The sequence below is a fragment of the Xiphias gladius genome, chromosome 10 (genome assembly GCF_016859285.1).
Source record: "Xiphias gladius isolate SHS-SW01 ecotype Sanya breed wild chromosome 10, ASM1685928v1, whole genome shotgun sequence".
Taxonomy (NCBI): Eukaryota; Metazoa; Chordata; class Actinopteri; order Istiophoriformes; family Xiphiidae; genus Xiphias; species Xiphias gladius.
The window spans coordinates 20,225,817-20,242,671 of NC_053409.1; the positions used below are offsets into that span (position 1 = coordinate 20,225,817).

At 45.8% G+C, this 16,855-nt stretch overlaps 1 protein-coding gene and 1 long non-coding RNA gene across 2 annotated transcripts; both read left to right on the forward strand.

Annotated features, from left to right (window-relative positions):
• The first annotated feature begins 810 nt into the window (after positions 1 to 810).
• LOC120795586 lies at positions 811 to 8,197 on the forward strand. The gene is made up of 3 exons (XR_005708256.1): positions 811 to 906; positions 7,214 to 7,288; positions 8,111 to 8,197. It is a non-coding gene; the product is annotated as an uncharacterized LOC120795586 (long non-coding RNA).
• A 3,959-nt stretch (positions 8,198 to 12,156) lies between these two features.
• Positions 12,157 to 13,015, forward strand: nkx2.9 (NK2 transcription factor related, locus 9 (Drosophila)). Its single transcript, XM_040137950.1, has 2 exons — positions 12,157 to 12,333; positions 12,435 to 13,015. The coding sequence occupies exons 1-2, from the start codon at positions 12,174 to 12,176 to the stop codon at positions 13,001 to 13,003; spliced, it is 729 nt and encodes a 242-aa protein (XP_039993884.1). The 5' UTR covers positions 12,157 to 12,173; the 3' UTR covers positions 13,004 to 13,015.
• The last annotated feature ends 3,840 nt before the right edge of the window (positions 13,016 to 16,855 follow it).

A 16,855-nucleotide genomic window follows, 5' to 3' on the forward strand; every position in this document is an offset into this window, starting at 1 on the left:
CAGCTGGATGGGGAAGCTGAAGACACTGTATCTCTGCTGTCTGGAGGTTGGCACTTTTACATGTGAGCGTTTTCGCTTCGGTCACAATTGTTTTGTTTTTTTTTATGGCGAGAGAGTTCCTGTTTTACTCAAGATGATGGAAGAAGCGTGTAGGCCAGATTCATTTTTGTGTGTGTGTGTGTGTGTGTTGCCCCTTTTTTCTTTCTTTTAGAATAGTGTTCTCTTTTCCCGAATTTTTTTTTAAAGGGCAGGAATCCGTCTATGAATATCTCAGGCCTCACAGTCGATTCCAGGTAAATATGTAAACTGTGCATCGTCAAAAAATGTAAAATAATGGGAGAGAACCTGCATCCGTTTCTCTGATTTGTCCTCAGAGCTGCGGGTCATAGTTCACCCGCTTATCAGAGACGAGCACCCTCATCCGCTCGCAGGGGAAATGAATCGCCCTGTCCAGGCCTCTCCCGGGAAAAGGCGTCTGATCCCGTTGCAGTGCCGGATGTCCACATTTATCAACCGCACGGCGGCTCCCATCTTTGCGTTGCCCTCCCGCTCCGCAAAGGTTTCGCCAGAGGGACCAAGAAACTGCTTCAGATCCACCTGAGTTTGTTTACCCCTCAGCGCTGTACTTGAGAAACGTCTCTAAAGCGTGAGGGCACCGGCACTCCCACCTCAGCTATCCTCTTCATGTGTGAGCAAAGTCACTTAACCACCCTCTTTTTTTTTAATTTCCACTTGTTCAGCAAGTGAAGACACGAGGAAACATTTTTTTGTTTTGTTCTGTTTTGCTTTGTTTTGTTTTCCTCAGCAGTTTTCGCCCCAATGAAGGACGCGGGGCAGCACAGACAACCACAAGGCTGCCTGTCTCTGGGGCTGGTGCTGGCTGGTGTCAACTAAGATACGAAACAGGTAAACAGAAAAAGAAAAAAAAACAAAATCTGATTGCATCAGTTATTTCGATCGGGTCTGATCGAACTAGTAGAAAGGACGGTCTGTATTTTCGCATCTACGCCCCCCCCCCCCTTTCTCCCCCCGCCGGGGTTCAGTATGATCCATGATGCGATGGTAAATGACGAGGCTGGTCATGGCTCCAGCAACTGAAACAAACCAGAATCGACCTTCGGTTGGTCTTTTGTCACAATCAGTCGCATCCCAAAAAAAAAAAAAAAAAAAAAATCTCGTCCCTCTTCCCGATAGAATTACAGTTAAAATAACCGAATTGATGCGAATGTGCGACGAGATCATCGAGGCAAATGATAACAGTAACGCTGCTTTCTCCTTCTGGTCGGAAACTGGAATCATTTCACTCGTGAAATGTCGAGCCAGGATGGAAACGTTAAACCGTGAAATTCTCTTTTTTTTTTTTAATTTTTTTTCCCCCTTTTGGTTTAGTATTATATTTTGTATTTTCATTCAGCGCCTGTCACGAGCATTTAGCTGATGATGGTGATGATGGTGGTGGTGGTGATGATGATGATGGTGGTGATGGTGATGGAGGGAGTGGATTCCGCCTTCTCCTTCAGCCTCCAACAACTCCAGTCCGCCTCTCGGTCAACTCAGCAGAGGCAGGTCACGGACATCCTTCCTCCGCCGGTTTAATTCAGCGTCTGTGTACTCGTAGCGATATCTGAGATGCCCAGCGTGTCTTTCTCAGTCGGAGCGCGGGAGGCCGGGATGAAAGAGGCCCGAGACACAAAGAAACAAACCGAATCGCTCAGACCTTCATCAGGTGGATGAAAAAAAAAAAAAAAAAACCCGCCAGATCCGCCATCACACGACGCGCAGCTTACGCACGTAAAAGCAAGAACGGTTCCGAGGTTCTCGTACTTTGGGTTTTTCCCCCCGGTCCCGCTATGTCCCTGTAAAGCACAAACATTGCACTGTTTACCCCGCGACTTTCATTTGATAGGTTGGGCCTGCTAGTTAGTTTGCAGATTTTGGGATTATTGATACAAAATATAACCAACAAATAGATAACGATGTGTTATTATAGGTCAAGATAAGGCTGTATTGGTCCTGGGTGGGGAGGGGGGCTACAGCTAGAGTCCAGTGATGCAGGAAGTCAATCAGCACTTTTACTTTTGCTACAGTCGCTATATTTTGATGCTTATTCTCTTGTGCTTTTACTTTCTAATTGTTGAACGCGCGACTTTTACTTTCATCCAGAGCGTTTCTGCGCTTTGGTATCGCTACTTTCACTTGAATAAAGGATCTGGGTGCTTCGTCCCACCATCGCACAAGGAGTCTTAAATAACAGGCTGATCAAAACATAATTTCAGAGGTTAAACATTTAAAAAAAAAAAAAAGGTAATATTCTGTCATGTTAATGAAAAGATTAACGTCCTTTATCTGTCGCGGAAATCGTGGGCGATGAAGTTGTTTCCAAACTGTAGGTTAATGGAGGCAACAACTATAACAACTCAACTGGAAAGTTAAAAATAATCAAACTATTTTTCAAGAGTCAAATCCCCTTATTATTGTTATATTTATGGTTGTTGTTGTTATCTATTATTTTATTATGATGATTATAATAATAATAATAACAATTATTATTATTATTATTATTATTATTATTATTATTATTATTATTATTATTATTGGTTGTGTTATTGTTATCATTATTATTATTATTTATTATTTCAATGACTTGCTATTATTGTTGTTTTTATCATTATTATTATTATTATTATTGTTGTTATTATAATCATTGTTATTGTTGTTATTGTTGTTATTATTATTATTATTATTATTATTATCGTGGCGTAGGGTACAGCCGTCCATGTTATTTTCCATGACTTGCTGTGCTTTGTTGCTAATAATCAGATCCATCGCCGCCGTAAAATTCATTGCAACCAGATATCACACATGACTTTGTATCAGTGGACCTGAACTTCAGAACACATCTGCTGTCAGGAGACAAAAAGAAAGCGAAATTGGACTGAGGCGCCGCGGCCGTAATCCGCTACCGACTCCTCTTTGTGGTCCAAAAAAAACAGTGCGAGGCGGATTTTCATATCTGCAGCACGCTGACGCGGAGCCGCTGTGGGGCTCGGATTATCCGTGCAGAGAAGCAGCAGAGCGTTGAGGCGGGGGGGGGAGAAAGAACGCTCCCAGTTCCCGGTTTACTGCTCCCAGTATGATCTTGCGGGAAATCCAAACCACCACTAATAGGTTATTATGGGGACACGCAGTGATTTCTTGTTTCACAGAGGGGGTTGGAGGTCTGTCATCTCATACTAACTGTCCCCTCGCTGACTGACATCCACAATAAGATACACACGTGCGGAGAGTTATGGTGTGCGTGCGTGCGCCTGCGTGCCTGTGTCCGTGCTGCCTCGAGAAACAAGGCCCAGCAGTTTGTCACCCCCAGAGCACCACGAATCCGGGTTGAGGCTGGGTTTGGGAGGTGGTGTCGCCTGCAGCCGCCTGATACAAATAAGATAAGACTAATATGGAGCTTTAATGTGTGGTGGCTTCAGCTTTTCTTTCCTTTTTCTTTGGGGGGGGGGGGTGCCATCACTCGGGCGCCTTTAAAATAACCTGCACTGATGACTCTGACCTCTTGCAGCCCGAGCGGCGGCGACACCATTAGGGTCTTGCTGCGGGTCTAGCCCTTCTGCGGGGCGGGGAGGCGCGGTAACTTTAGTGCGGCCTTAATGAGGACGAACGCGGGTTAACGACGTATGTAGTCGTGTTTCAGAGGCCAGGCCCCGGGCTTCGGCGGAGGGGGACAAAAAAGAAACAATATTTACGACACTTTTAAGCATACATCACTCTGACATCTGCGCGTCTGGCACCTGGCCTCCATTAGCGTTACATATATCATTCCGCCCTAATTTGGAGCTCCCTTTGTCCCGAACCGGGGACACTGGGTTAAAGAACGGAGAGCTCTCCCTTTTTTGCTGTGCTTTTACGTGGCGTTTCCTTTGGGCCGAAAAGTGCGAATGGGGTGTTGATGCAGACCACACCGCCGTGTTTTTGCACCAGACCCGGGGAACGGCTGAGTCATACCTGGACCGGACTTATATTGAATTTCCTCGTCCATTAAGATCCCCCCGCATAAGCGCAGAAACATTCCTGTAATTAGTCAGGTCTCGAGTGCGAGCGCGTCGGGTTTTTTACGCAGTCTTATTAGATTACCGAGAGGACCCAGAGTTCAGTACCCTCATAAACAAACAAGGGCCGACGAGAGTCAGATGTAAGATGTCAGTGGGAACTGTGACAAAGAGCCGGTCCTCTGTTGCTTTTGTTATTTGTTTGGGAGCCCGACTCCGGGGAGAATAAACGATTGAGACTTGGGAATAACAAGGAATTAGAATCGCTTTTCGTTTTTCTTTGTGACCTGCGGTCGGGCGGCGTGAGGCGCGTTTCCCTCGGCCTAACGGGGACGCGAGGGTCTCGCCGGGGCCGGGTGGGCGCCGAGGCCTCCTCGATCCACCCCGGGTGGCAATCCTGACATTCAAACAAGGTGCTGGGGCTGCGGGAGTCAATGGCCGGTCGCAAGGGAGGGGAGGGGGGGTCGGGGGCAGCGCGGTACGCGGAGGACGTGGTTGGGCAGCGGGAGGCCGAACCGGCCGGAACCCCGAGTCGGAAATCTCTCCGTATGTGTCCCGCTAGCGGCGATTGTCAGAGTAAGACCCCGAAGGCCGCGCCGTCTGTCTTGACTTTCTGAAATCTCCCTGCGTGTCTCTGCCGGTCGCAGCGTCCTCCGAGGGCCACCGGTGCCGCCGGTACACGCTGCCGACACACACCCTAACCGCACAGCAGGTCCATTCCAAATGCGGTGGCGCCATCTGCTGGACATTTGGGGGCATTTCAGGGCCGGTCCTCGCTCTCACACAGTTTCACCCCCCAGGTTACATCCAGCCCATCACTAGTGTGTAAGACGGTATTTTAAAAGTCTGTAGGGTGTAACGTACATATATTTTATTCGTCCTAATTGACCGGTTCATCTAACGAACAGCTATAAATGCATGGTGGGGTTATTGGTAGTAAAATCATTATTACATTCGGCCCCTTTTTTTTTTTTTTTTTTACACTTTAAGTGCTTACTTGTGTTTCTAGTTTAGTCAGTATTGCGCAAAAGTTTCAGGCACTTCAAATTAATAGAGGATGGTTTCAAAACTAATGCCGTAAGTATTTTTTATTTAGCAGTTAACTTCATGCAGAACAAAACAAAATCACCCCCCCCCCTTTGTCTTTAAAACAGCCCCAGTTTTCCCAAATACAGTTTTTCAAGCTACTTGGCAGGTAGGTTGCTCCGAGTCTCTCTGAGAACTCCGCAGTTCTTGTGTGGATTTAGTCCGTCTCAGTGTGTCGTGGTTCCAGCGGACCGACTCCATGATGCTGGGACCAGGGCTTCTGTGGGGGCCAGACCATCTTTTGCGGGACTCCTCGCGCCTTCTTTTTGATTCTGCTCGTGTGTTCGGGCTCGTCGTCGCGCCGCAGAATGAACTGGGCACCGGTCGGACGCCCCCCCCCCCTGACGGCGCCGCGCGATGGACAAGAATTCAAACATCTACAGGGCCTGAAACGTTTGCGAAGTACTGTACGCACAGTTATTTCAATACTTCTCTTAAAAGGTTGTGTGCCTTCCTCCCGCTTTGGCTCTTCGCTCTTCCCGTGTATGATAAAGTGCTGGGCTGCGTTTTCCCGGTCAGTTTCAATTGACCCTCACTGGCGAGGCACTTTAAAATCCATCGACCCAAACGACGGGTCCGACCGTGTCAAGTTAGTGGTTGATGGACCAGACACTGGAAAAAACGCCCGTGGCCTGCGGCCTTTCGCAGCCTCGGGGACTCGGCCTTTGCCTGTTCGTGTACAGGTCTGGATGGCGACCGTGTAGATCCTGTAGGTAAAAAAAAAAAAAAAAGGCACAAGGGCGGGGGGGGGCTCAACAGCAGCTTCCCATCTCTCAACAGCTGCAGTGCCCTTCAGTAGGGCAGTTAGGTAAGGGACCAGCAGCCCGCTTCACCCCTCCACACAGTCCTCACCCCCTTGAGTTCACGGATCCGGCCTCGGCTAGACCACAGGGCCGAGGCCGAGGGACGAGGAGCGACTGACACGAACGCCCCTTTCCACCCAGGCGATCAAACGGCCGCTTGACTGTCCGTGTTGCGCCTGTCTCCGCTCGGCGCCGCAACCTCACCCCCCCTCCGTGGTTTTGAACGGGCTCGCTGTCGCCTTCGATGTGCGCCCTGCAGAGGGCGACCGAGTATCGCGCACGTCCGACGCGGCGGCGACGACAGCAGCTCGGGGTCCCGAGGTGCGGTTCGCGCGCAGAACTGGGGTGTTTCGTGTTCAGGAAGTACTTCGCGAGAGACCGGCACCTGATCACCGATGTCCTTCTCGGAACTAAGCTGAGAGGAAATTTCTTTCTAGTCGCTTTGTTTCCACAGTGCGTTTTTCACGAAAACACAAGTGGGGCACAAGAATGAAACAGGAGGGGGGGGGCTGTTCTTACTGGGAGGTGTAAAGTAAAAACAACTTTTATCTCCATACAGAATTGAGCCATAAAGTCTGCGGGTTGTGATAAGTAGCCATGTCACTGAAACCTCCAGAAACACAGACAGCTCCACCTTTTCTCTTTCTCTTCAGCGCCTTGAAAAACAAACACAGCCGGTTTTTCTATCCATCACATGACTGGGGAAGAAAATCCGAAGGGTTTTTTTTTTTTCTTTCCTTGTAACTGTTTGATGACATCGTCACTTATTGATTAACAGCATCGATTCCCCGTTGACTTCTGCCGCTGACCGTTGTAGATTGCAAAACCGTAACCACCATCCGAGTTTCAGGAGCCGCAGATCTGCGGTTCTGACGAAGCGAGCCCGCGTTTTCTTAGCCCGAAGCATTTCTGTGGCATCACTGCAACGGGGCCTTAGACAACAACGCGTACAGCGACCATACAGGCAGCTGGAATCCGTATGCACAGAGTGTAGACTGTATAGAAAGAGTTGTTTAATACAGTCCTCTTTAAAAATGACCACAGTAAGTAATACAATAACAAAAAGAGCCTTTTTTTATATATTGGTCTTGTTATAATCAATAGACTCAACATTTCATCCCCTTTCTAACAATTTGCAACTCTTTACTCTCTACTCCAGATTTTTTTTAAATTTTATTTTATTCTGGCCAGAGGACAAAATAATACACACACAGTAATTAAGCACTTGTCTCGATGTTCAACGGTTCAGTAGCTTTGTTGCTTCCCATATAGAGCTGATCTCATCAACCGAGGTATCGGGGGACGTGGCCGCGGTGATGGCAGGTGTGGGAACCACTCGGCTAAAAAGTAAGTGCCATTTCATTATTTTTGAGAGGCGCTCTCTTACGTGTGCTTGCGTTGAACTCTCTATCCCCCCGGGGGGGGGGGGGGGGGGGGATAACTGAAGCTTGACATATTTTACCACTCTTTTATACAGTAGGTCTGATTGGAGACACGAATGATCGCTGCTCACAAGATGCCGTTTGGTAATCAGGGGAAATAATCGATCGTTCTTCACACTGCAGGGACAGTGCTCACAAGGAACATTGTGACTTCCGAGTAAATCTATTTTTCTCTCTTCAGTTCAAGGCTAAAGCATTTAAAAAATGTAATGTGTTTATCCTAAAGGGATCTGAAATCATATGAAATGTTTGAGCACATAAATCAAGGTTTGAAATGAAATCAATTCAAAGCCGAACGGAAATTGCAAATCAAGAATAGAATTGTGTTTTTGGCTTCCCCAAAGCTGTGAAGAGCTGTGAAGAGCTCCTTTTTTAAAATCGGTTGTATTAACTGGCTTTTCCTCGTGTATAATATGCTGTTCAACCTGTGGTGACTCTTAATTTGTACTCTCAAACCCCCTTTATTTCAGTAATGTCATAACAGTCCTCTTGATGGTCCAGAATCTGTTTTGTAACCTTCTCCTTTCTAAAATCCCATTGGCACACGCTGAGTGTTTGGGTCCCAAAGCAGCGTATAAACAAACCTGACACACTTTCGCCGAACGGCAAACACACAGCTGCTGCACGGTCAAGCGGCTTCACAAGACCCGGGTTTACTGCAGAGAGAGTGATGTGGCGGCCCAGTAATTACCCCCCCCCCTTCCAAAATGCTAATGGTATTTTACAGGACAGGGAGAGAGGAGAGAGGACGCCGGCGGCAGGTGCAGCTGCTGGAGCATGAGGGTGCACTGAGCCACCGCACCGCACCGAGGAGCAACAGAGGGCTCATTGTGGCTGTTAAGGTGATGAATGATCAGTCAGACTGGAATCGGATAAACATCTCCGGGGTTTGTCTGTTTCGCTGCTTTGCCGCGGGGTCGCGGTTTGAGCCGCCATGTCGCGTCGATGTCAGCAGATGGTGGACCGGAACCGTGGCGGATGTTGGGTTGGTAGAGGACAGTAGCTGATGTTGGCATCGATGTTTGCCAGATGGAGGGACGCGGGGAAGTTCAGTTTATCCTGCCTAAGAAGTACCAGTCCGCCCGTGAGCACCGTTGACCCCGACGAATTCAGCATCATCTCAGCCTTTGGCTTCTTTGGCTTGAGACTTAAAATGTTAGACAGAAAAAACTTAAGCTACAAACTGTAGGTGAGGGGTTTGGAAGAAGTGGCCCTTTTATGAGGCATGGGCGGTTTTATTAAAGAGGCAACTGAGCTGGGCAGTAAGTGTAGACTAGAGTTTTTTTCACCCATGCTAGCTACAGAAAACTGACTGCAAAGGTTCTGCTGAGTCTGGGATTTTTTCAATAAAAAAAAAAAAACAAACACTCTTTTGAGTTGCCCAACTTCAATGTATGTAGAGTACAAAATGCCAAACTACTCCCTTAAGTATTTATTTATTGTTAGGAGTTCATTGTAAAGCACTTTCCAAAACTAAAATGACAAAAAGCTTCACAATAAAAGCAGTTAAGCACAAACTATCAAATAAACAGGATAAGCAAGAACAAAAACATCAGTTAAGAAAAGCACAGAAAATATACTGTGTGTGATTATTGAGAAGTTTTTATAAAATGTAATTTCATTTGGATGACGACAGTTTTTAGAAAACACTCTCCTTTTTATTTTTAGCTGGGTTCAGGAAACATCCTGGTAGGAAATTAGGTTACTCCTGTGTATGGACACAACGATGTGGAAATGTACTCAGGGGCTTTACCAAGCATCGCCTCCTATAAAGATTCCCCCTCAGAAATGTTTGGAGACATGTAAAACTGCTGCCGCTTGGAAAAATAATTTGTATCTGATATGTCTGTTCCCCCACAAAGCAAGTTCAATTATCTTGTTCGAAAAAATCTCCAATTTAGATCTACTCCATCTATCTCAAAGAGAAATTCAGAATATACAATTACCCCCCCCCCCAAAAAAAAATAAATAAATAAAAAAATAAATAAAAATCATTCCAGAGGTTTAACTGCTGGACACAAGACGTCTCCCAATTTTCTGAAAAGTCCGTTCTCAGTGTTGGTGCACTGGAGGTTTCAGGTTTCATGTTCACCTTTGTCTAAGTTGCGTGCTGGAACAAAAATGGCCTCCAAACTATAGCTGTAGCTGTCAAAAACCATGCTCACATGCACGGGTGTTACACTCAGAACTTAAGGTTGAGCGCAAAGAAGGTTTGCCCTTCCGCAGATGGATGCGAAAACACTCCTCTGGTGCCAAACTCTGCACATGCATCATTCTGCCAGGTGAACACGTTTTCAAGTGCAGGGGGACTTTAATCATTCCAAATGTTTTATATCATTTCACCGCTGGAGTAGATCACTTTCTGTGGTTCAGTTTTTGTTTTTTTTAACTAAAGGCTGCTCTGTCTGCAAAGCACCCGCTCAAGTCCCCTCGTTGCTCAGGTCTAAAGTGTTACCGCTGTCAGTTCAGCTGCTGACTCCAGAACCGTGTGGGGGGAAATCTGCATTTGGCTGAGGCGGGATTGGGAATGGAGAGCTGAACAACAGAGTAAATATTTGGCCGTGGAGAGCTCTTGGGAGCTGCAGAGGACCCTCTCTGGTTGAAGCCTGTGGGTGTTAAATAGATTAAGGGGCTGCTGGGTCATTGTGGACTGAGAAAATTCCCGCTCTTTGGACATGACTTTTCTTTGCCTTTGCGTGTTTTTGCTCTCCAATCGAGTGCTCTCTGTAAACTATCCACTCCAGCAAACCTGCGGTACTGTAATCCGCTGGTGTTTGTCAACCACTGGGAGGCTGCTGTGTACACAGAAATGAAGCTTGAGGGAGGAGGGTTTAGCCCTCCCCGTTTTTGGTGAAAGCAAATTTTTTTTTTTGATCTCAAAAGCTGCTTAATGTTGCTTGTTTTCCAAGGAAACATTGGTGCGTAATGCGCGTAAAGGTTCCCAATTGGGGGAAAACGAGAGATAAAGGCTGACTTCGGAGCATTTCGGGCCAATAATACAGGTCACCGACTTTTCTGAGCTCTGAAAATCTAAAGGGAATTTAATACGTCCCGAATCACACATGTAATATTGCTCTGGACTATAGACTTGGCGGCAGTAGACGCAGAGCAGTAGATAGTGTCCCAGATCCTATTCAGCGCCATTCAAAACCATGACAACACGGAACAAGCTCGGATTTATCCTGCAAAGTTAAAGGACATTGTGCCGGGGCGTCAATCAGGCATTATTGCGGGACTGAACAAATGCAAAATCTTGACTGGAACAAATGCTTCCAACGGGTCTCGGACGCGGGGCTACATTTTCCCCTTTTGTTCCCCTCCTCTGGTTGGCATGTATTTGTGTTCCCTCTCGTCCGACCACCCAGGACGACTGGGGAAGCATGTCCACCACCGCTCTCCTCCCCGGCCTCATGCACCTCGTTGAAGTGGATAAGGGCCGATATCAATATCAAATACAAGAGAGAGAGAGAGAGAGAGAAAGCAAAAAAAAAAACCAAACAAAACAAAACAGCCCCCCACATAAGGCTGGATTCATGCTTTGCATTTAATGCGTTTTATATGTCTGGCCGGACAAAAAAAGAGCCAAGGCGTCAGCCTGTAGGCGTCAGTTTGGGTAGAGGCTGACCGGCTGGTCTCTACACGAAGGAATCCATTTTTTTTTAAACGTTTTACTCTGAAGTTAAGACACATTTTTTTTAAAACGAGAAAAGCTGCGCATTGGAAACCACGGTGCCCCCTTTAAGTTCCATGCTTGCAGCATGATTGATTACCGATAATGTATCTCGATTACCAATTAATCAGCCCTTGTCAGCGGCGGCCAGCCATTGCCTCACTTTGCTGGAGCCTGAATGAGGCACGTCTGGAGCTATATGTTCTACCGCTTCTAGGCCGACGTCCGCTTACGGGTGCCCAGAGGAGCAGTTATAGTTGTTTGGGCTTTAAAGTAGCAAACACTCACATCTGCTTACAAGCACATTATACACGTCTCGTCGTAAACCCAGAAAAGTCAAAAAAAAAAAAAAAAAAAGGCAGATTTTTCCCTGTGGGACATCTTCAGGTGTACCCGTTTGGGAATCCTCCGCCGTCCACGAACCGTCGAAATTTCTCAGGCCGGCAATTAATCCGCCTCTAATGGACGCATTAGTTAAACCAACTCGCAGGCATCAGGGCTAATTGCTCACTTTGTATGCAAATGTTGGACACGTTGTTTGGGCGAGAGAGGGGAGGGGAGGGGAGGGAGGGTGGAGGAGGAGGAGGAGGAGGGCGGGGTGGTGGTGTTGGGATGGGGGTGGGGGGTGGGGGGTGATGATGGGACGGGCTCTGTTGTCAGTTGCCACCCAAGACGTGATTCAGCTCCAACAATTACCATTATCTGTTTCCCAGTTTGACGATACGGGACGAATCTGTAATGATGACGAGTGTTTCCTTCGCTCATTGTTGAAGCTCTGAGGGTTTTTTTTTTTTTGGGGGGGGTTTAATTCTGCCTCCACACCTACCGTCATTGGGTGACAGCACTCGAGCCATTCAGGTACTCCGCGGAGGAGGAGGCTTTATATAAGTGAGCAGCCTTGTCTTTGCAGCCCATGGAGTGCTGTTTGTGTAAACACTGAGCCCAGAGCACACGGAGCTGGTGTCGGGACAGTGCGCAAAGTGGAGAGGATCCGCCGCGTTTTTCCTCCTCCTCCTCCTCCTCCTCCTCCTCCTCCGGACAGACTCGCTTCCAGTGCTTGTTTATTTCTGCGCAAAAAGCAAAAACCAAAAACCAAACCCGGACTGCCTGCGGGGACGCGATGGCTGCGCCGACCAAGTTCAGTTTTTCCGTCAGGAGCATCCTGGATTTGCCTGAGCAGGATGCGGAGGCAGTGCCGCGGTCCTCCCCCGTGTACTCCTCCTGCTCCTCCAGCTCGCCCTACGCCTCCTGGATGGACTGCGACCGGAGCCCTTGCATGTGTAAGTGCATGTTTGAAGCCATCACGGGTTGATGATGCTGGATTAGTTTCATTATTTGAAGTGGCTGGATGTAGACTAACCTGTATCATATATTTCTGCAGCTTCCGACGAAGGTAGTCTCGAGGCCTGCCCCGACTCGACCAAGCCGGATGACCCATCCCTGGACTCGGACCCCGACAAGAGCAAAAAGAGCAAGAAGCGGAGGGTTTTGTTCTCCAAGGTCCAGACCCTGGAGCTGGAGAGACGCTTCCGCCAGCAGCGCTACCTGTCCGGCCCGGAGAGGGAGCAGCTGGCCCGGCTCCTCAGCCTGACCCCGACCCAGGTGAAGATCTGGTTCCAGAACCACCGCTACAAGATGAAGAGAGGCCGGGCAGAAGGTGCGCTGCAGGACCTGGAGACGGCGCAGCCTCCGGTGCTGCGCAGGCTCGTTGTTCCGATCCTGGTGCGGGACGGGAAACCTTTTCACACCTGCTTACTTGACACGGAGAAAGCCGGCTGTTTGCATCCCTCTTCTCAAGCGGCACCCTTCCCCTTGGCCTACCCGTCTCTCCAGCACCCCTCCCCGGTCGCTCTTCCTCCCAGGTACCAGCACTTTCCCACCGCGGCGGCCTCCAGATTCGCCTGGAGAGACTTTTGGAGCGACTCGTTCCAATTTAATTCTTTCAAATGAAGGCCTCGTTTCAATGCACAAACTCATTTAGAAATTGCATCAAATGTTTTCTGAATGTTTAGCAAATTTTCAAGCAACTTAAACATTTAGATTTTTCACTATAGAACAAAAGGTATTTTGCACATTTTATTTTGGTATTTTGCGTGTTATTTTGAAGATGCTGATAATATTTTTCTCCTACGTGGGCTTACCGGCGTAGCCTGTATTTTTAATTATCCGCTGGGATATGTATTTGTAAGTTTTTGAAGCCATTTAAACATAATATTTGTAAAAAATAACTTGTTGTTGAGGGCAAATAATGTACAGTAGGCTGCATTAGGCGGCATTAGAAGAGGTAGCAGCAAAGCTATTATAATAGCCTGAAAGTTTGAAGGGAAAATAATGTTATTTGTTGTCTTTAAGGAAACTTTCTTTAAAGGTTTTACCTGTTTAAACTGTTTCTATTTGTGAACAAAATTATTAATAAAATCTCTCGCATATTTTGTATGATACATTTGACAGTGTAATGTGCTTTCTTGTCCGAGTTTAGCCCCAAAAAAACGTATAATCTGCATCTATTTCTGAAATCAAAACAAATGGGCGCACAACTACATATTTCATTTTATTTATTTTAGCTTAGTTTAAAGTGAGTTTTCCTTTTCTAAAGAGTGTTTAACCCTTTGAATGTGCTCAATATAGGCTTGAAATCTGTTCAGTGGTTTTAAAAAATTACAATTTGTAGTCTGAAATATATTTAACTTGTACAATCTAAAATATGTAGCAGGGCCACGAAAGGGAGCCAGAGGCTTTTTATAATGTTAAAAAACACTAATCATGCAGCCAAAAGCTGAGCAAACATCACTCCAAAAGGGACTGGATTTGCTCAGGCATGAGAATACCCAGTAAACATCACAGCCTCTCTCACTACAGCACCCTGTTGTCGCCTGGGCCCACGGGCTGCTTTCCACTCTTATGCAATTAACTTTTGTTATTCTGAGGCAAGTGGGGGCAAATGCAGCTATTAGCTTTTCGGAGATCTTGGTGAATGTACTGTAAGTCTGAAGAGGTCATGCTTGGTAAGGGGGCAACAGGCCGAATTAAAGGCAGATGACTGATTTTTCTCCGAGCACTAATTTCAAATATTTCACTAGATGACTGAGCAGGTGCCGCTGAGGAGCAAGGTGCTTTTTATAGTCAGGAAAAGGCAAGATTATTGATGCCTTTTCTTTCGACGTATACTACTATACATCAGCAAACTTTTTCACTAACAGCTACGATTGCAATCAGACAGCTGTTACAGACTATCTTCAACAGTGAAGTACTACCGAAAAATTTGGAGAGACTCCGACTATAGTGTTCATTTTCATATTCTCAGATATTCTTAAATACACTTGACTCTTTTTCATGTCTTCATGTCACCTCACTGTAGCCGTTTCCAATCTCGTCTGAATGTTTTGTGATGAAAAATATGCTTCAGTGTTTAAAATCATGTCAATATTTCATCAGTGACGGGGGAGGGGGGGGGGGGTCTTCTGCTTTCACGCCCCCTATAATGTTGTTTGCTCATCCTGTGACCCTGCAGCCCATCGTCCCTGTCACCTGGCCCTTTGTCCCCCTCGCTGGGGCCACCTTGTATCACATATGGAGGGGACTGGCCGAACCCCTCAGCTCGCTGCATCTCCCCTTAAACACTCTTTTTGTCTGCGTGTCTCCCTGTGAATGGACCATTGTCCCTCATCCAAAAGGGACCAAGACAAAATCTTTAGTGTTTCAATTCCCGTGATGTTTAATCAGTCCCTGCGACAAATTTATGAGGTTTAACTGCACAATGGTGTTTTAGAGCATCTTGGGGTTTAAGGGTGACAAAGACAGGCTTTTAGAGGTTGCCATTGGTTTTTTAAGTTGGTTAGAAGAATTGTCTGAAAAGGATGGGCTTGTATTAGCCTGCACATCCTATAGTTTTACTCACTGGCCTGCCCCGGGGCCCCTTTTAGGAAAGTTATAAGGTCCACGTAAAACTAGGCCACAGGAGGAGTTTTGTTAAGTTGTTGCAAATAACATTTAATGCACATTAGGTTTAAATGGCCCCAAGACTTAGAAATACTGATTCTATACTTTTCAGATTTTATCACAAATCGTTTTTTGACAAGTTTTTATTTGTTTTTTGGGGTTTTTTTTGCTTTAATGAATGCATTTCAACCCTTAAAGTTTCCCCAAATGTTGGCCTTTATTGTGGCTCGTCTTGGTCCATTTGCAGACAGTTTGGTTGTCTAAGAACTTAAAGTGTAGGCTCCAAAGCTAACAGTTTGTTTTTGTTGTTTTTTTTAAAAATGTTTTACTGTTGAAGCAAAACATAACAGGTGGTCTAACATAGACATATATAACATTCATACAGTGAGACAGGCTTTACATTAATAAAGACTCATACCGAGGATACAGCATAGGTGCATACGTGTTGGGGGTTGGCGCAGAAATTCATGTTTGGATATAGTGCGTGTGTGGTTTGTTAAGAGAGGAGATGGGCTTTTTTTTTTTGTGTTTTGTTTTTTTGTTTTTGTTTGGGTCTTGTGTTTGTGTAAAGCTAATGAAGATTTTCTTTTACAGAAGCGATGCGTGTGTGTACAACAAAAAAACTCTATAGTGGATAAATAAAAGGGGGAAGGAAAAGAGAGAAAAAAGGCAATAAATAAGTTTTAAAATTCGTTTATTAAGTTGCGGAAATTTGATCGGAAGTGAGACTCACTGATTTGATTATACTCCTCCTGCTCCTGGAGGTTAGGATGCTGTGCCTCCGCCCTCACTGCTGCATGTGAACACAGGTGGGGAGGGGATGTGATCAATTTTTTTTATTTTTCTTTCGACTCGGAGTCAGAAAACGACAGTATTGGTGCTTAGATGTAAAGGTTTTCATTACTGGCGCAGCGAAAGGAAGCTGAAGTTGAAGGTGGACCAATATGTAATGGTGCAATCAGAGTTCATTCGGTGAAGATATTTTGTATGAGGATGAACCAAACCATTCTAAATGTTTTTGACATGTTAAATGATTGGTGTCTGGTTGTGTTACAGCCTTTAGACATATCTTTCAATATGATAAACAATATGAGAAATGGAACAAAAGTTGAACTGGTGTTGTTGATATTTGTCTAGATTTTTAAAGTTTTTTTTTAATTTAAACTATGTCAGTGGTGCCTCGGGCAGTGGGAAAGCCCATTAACAGGAGAATGTCTTGATATGGCGAGCCAGCTCTCAACTTTTCTGGGTTGTGACCCCTTTGGAAAAAAAAAGTATAGTGCTGCTTGCACACCCTCATCAAAGTTTGCATATGTCTACAAGTTTTGAGCAAATAGGATTTTTCTTTTCTTTTAATGTTTAATTTTGGGTCATCTAGACATTTAGATGTCAGAAGAGGTAAAACAAGCTGATATCTCACAAATAATTTAAACATGATCTTATACAGCAGAAATGTCTCAGTGACCTCAGGTTGGGAGCCTCTGCAGTAAGTGATAGTTGAGAACCTTTTTAGATGCATGCCTGCCTTTAGTGATGTTCTTTAAGCCTTACACATTGCAGATAGTATTATTTGTAATGGTTAACATGTGCCGTTCTTAACTACAGTGATTCAGAAAGAGTTAAACCAGCACGGCTATAATAAGGAAAAATAACAGCTGTGTTTAGCTCCAGGTTTACACAGTTAACATCCTGTTTTGAAAAATGTCAGATCAAATGCGCAAATTCCTCAAGGATTCCCCCCAAGACATGTAAATGTGTCAAGACATGCAAATATTGTTTGTTCATGTCACTGAAAGGTCCATACGCGCCCTGGGGGTTTCAATGTGTTGTCACCAAATCAGGCTTGAACGTAGAAGTGGTGAA

Bases quoted from the DNA above. Each gene is read 5' to 3' on its own strand.
- nkx2.9 (XM_040137950.1), top strand. From the start codon at position 12,174: ATGGCTGCGCCGACCAAGTTCAGTTTTTCCGTCAGGAGCATCCTGGAT. The intron at 12,334-12,434 runs GTAAGTGCATGT...ATATTTCTGCAG, and splicing joins CGACCGGAGCCCTTGCATGT to CTTCCGACGAAGGTAGTCTC.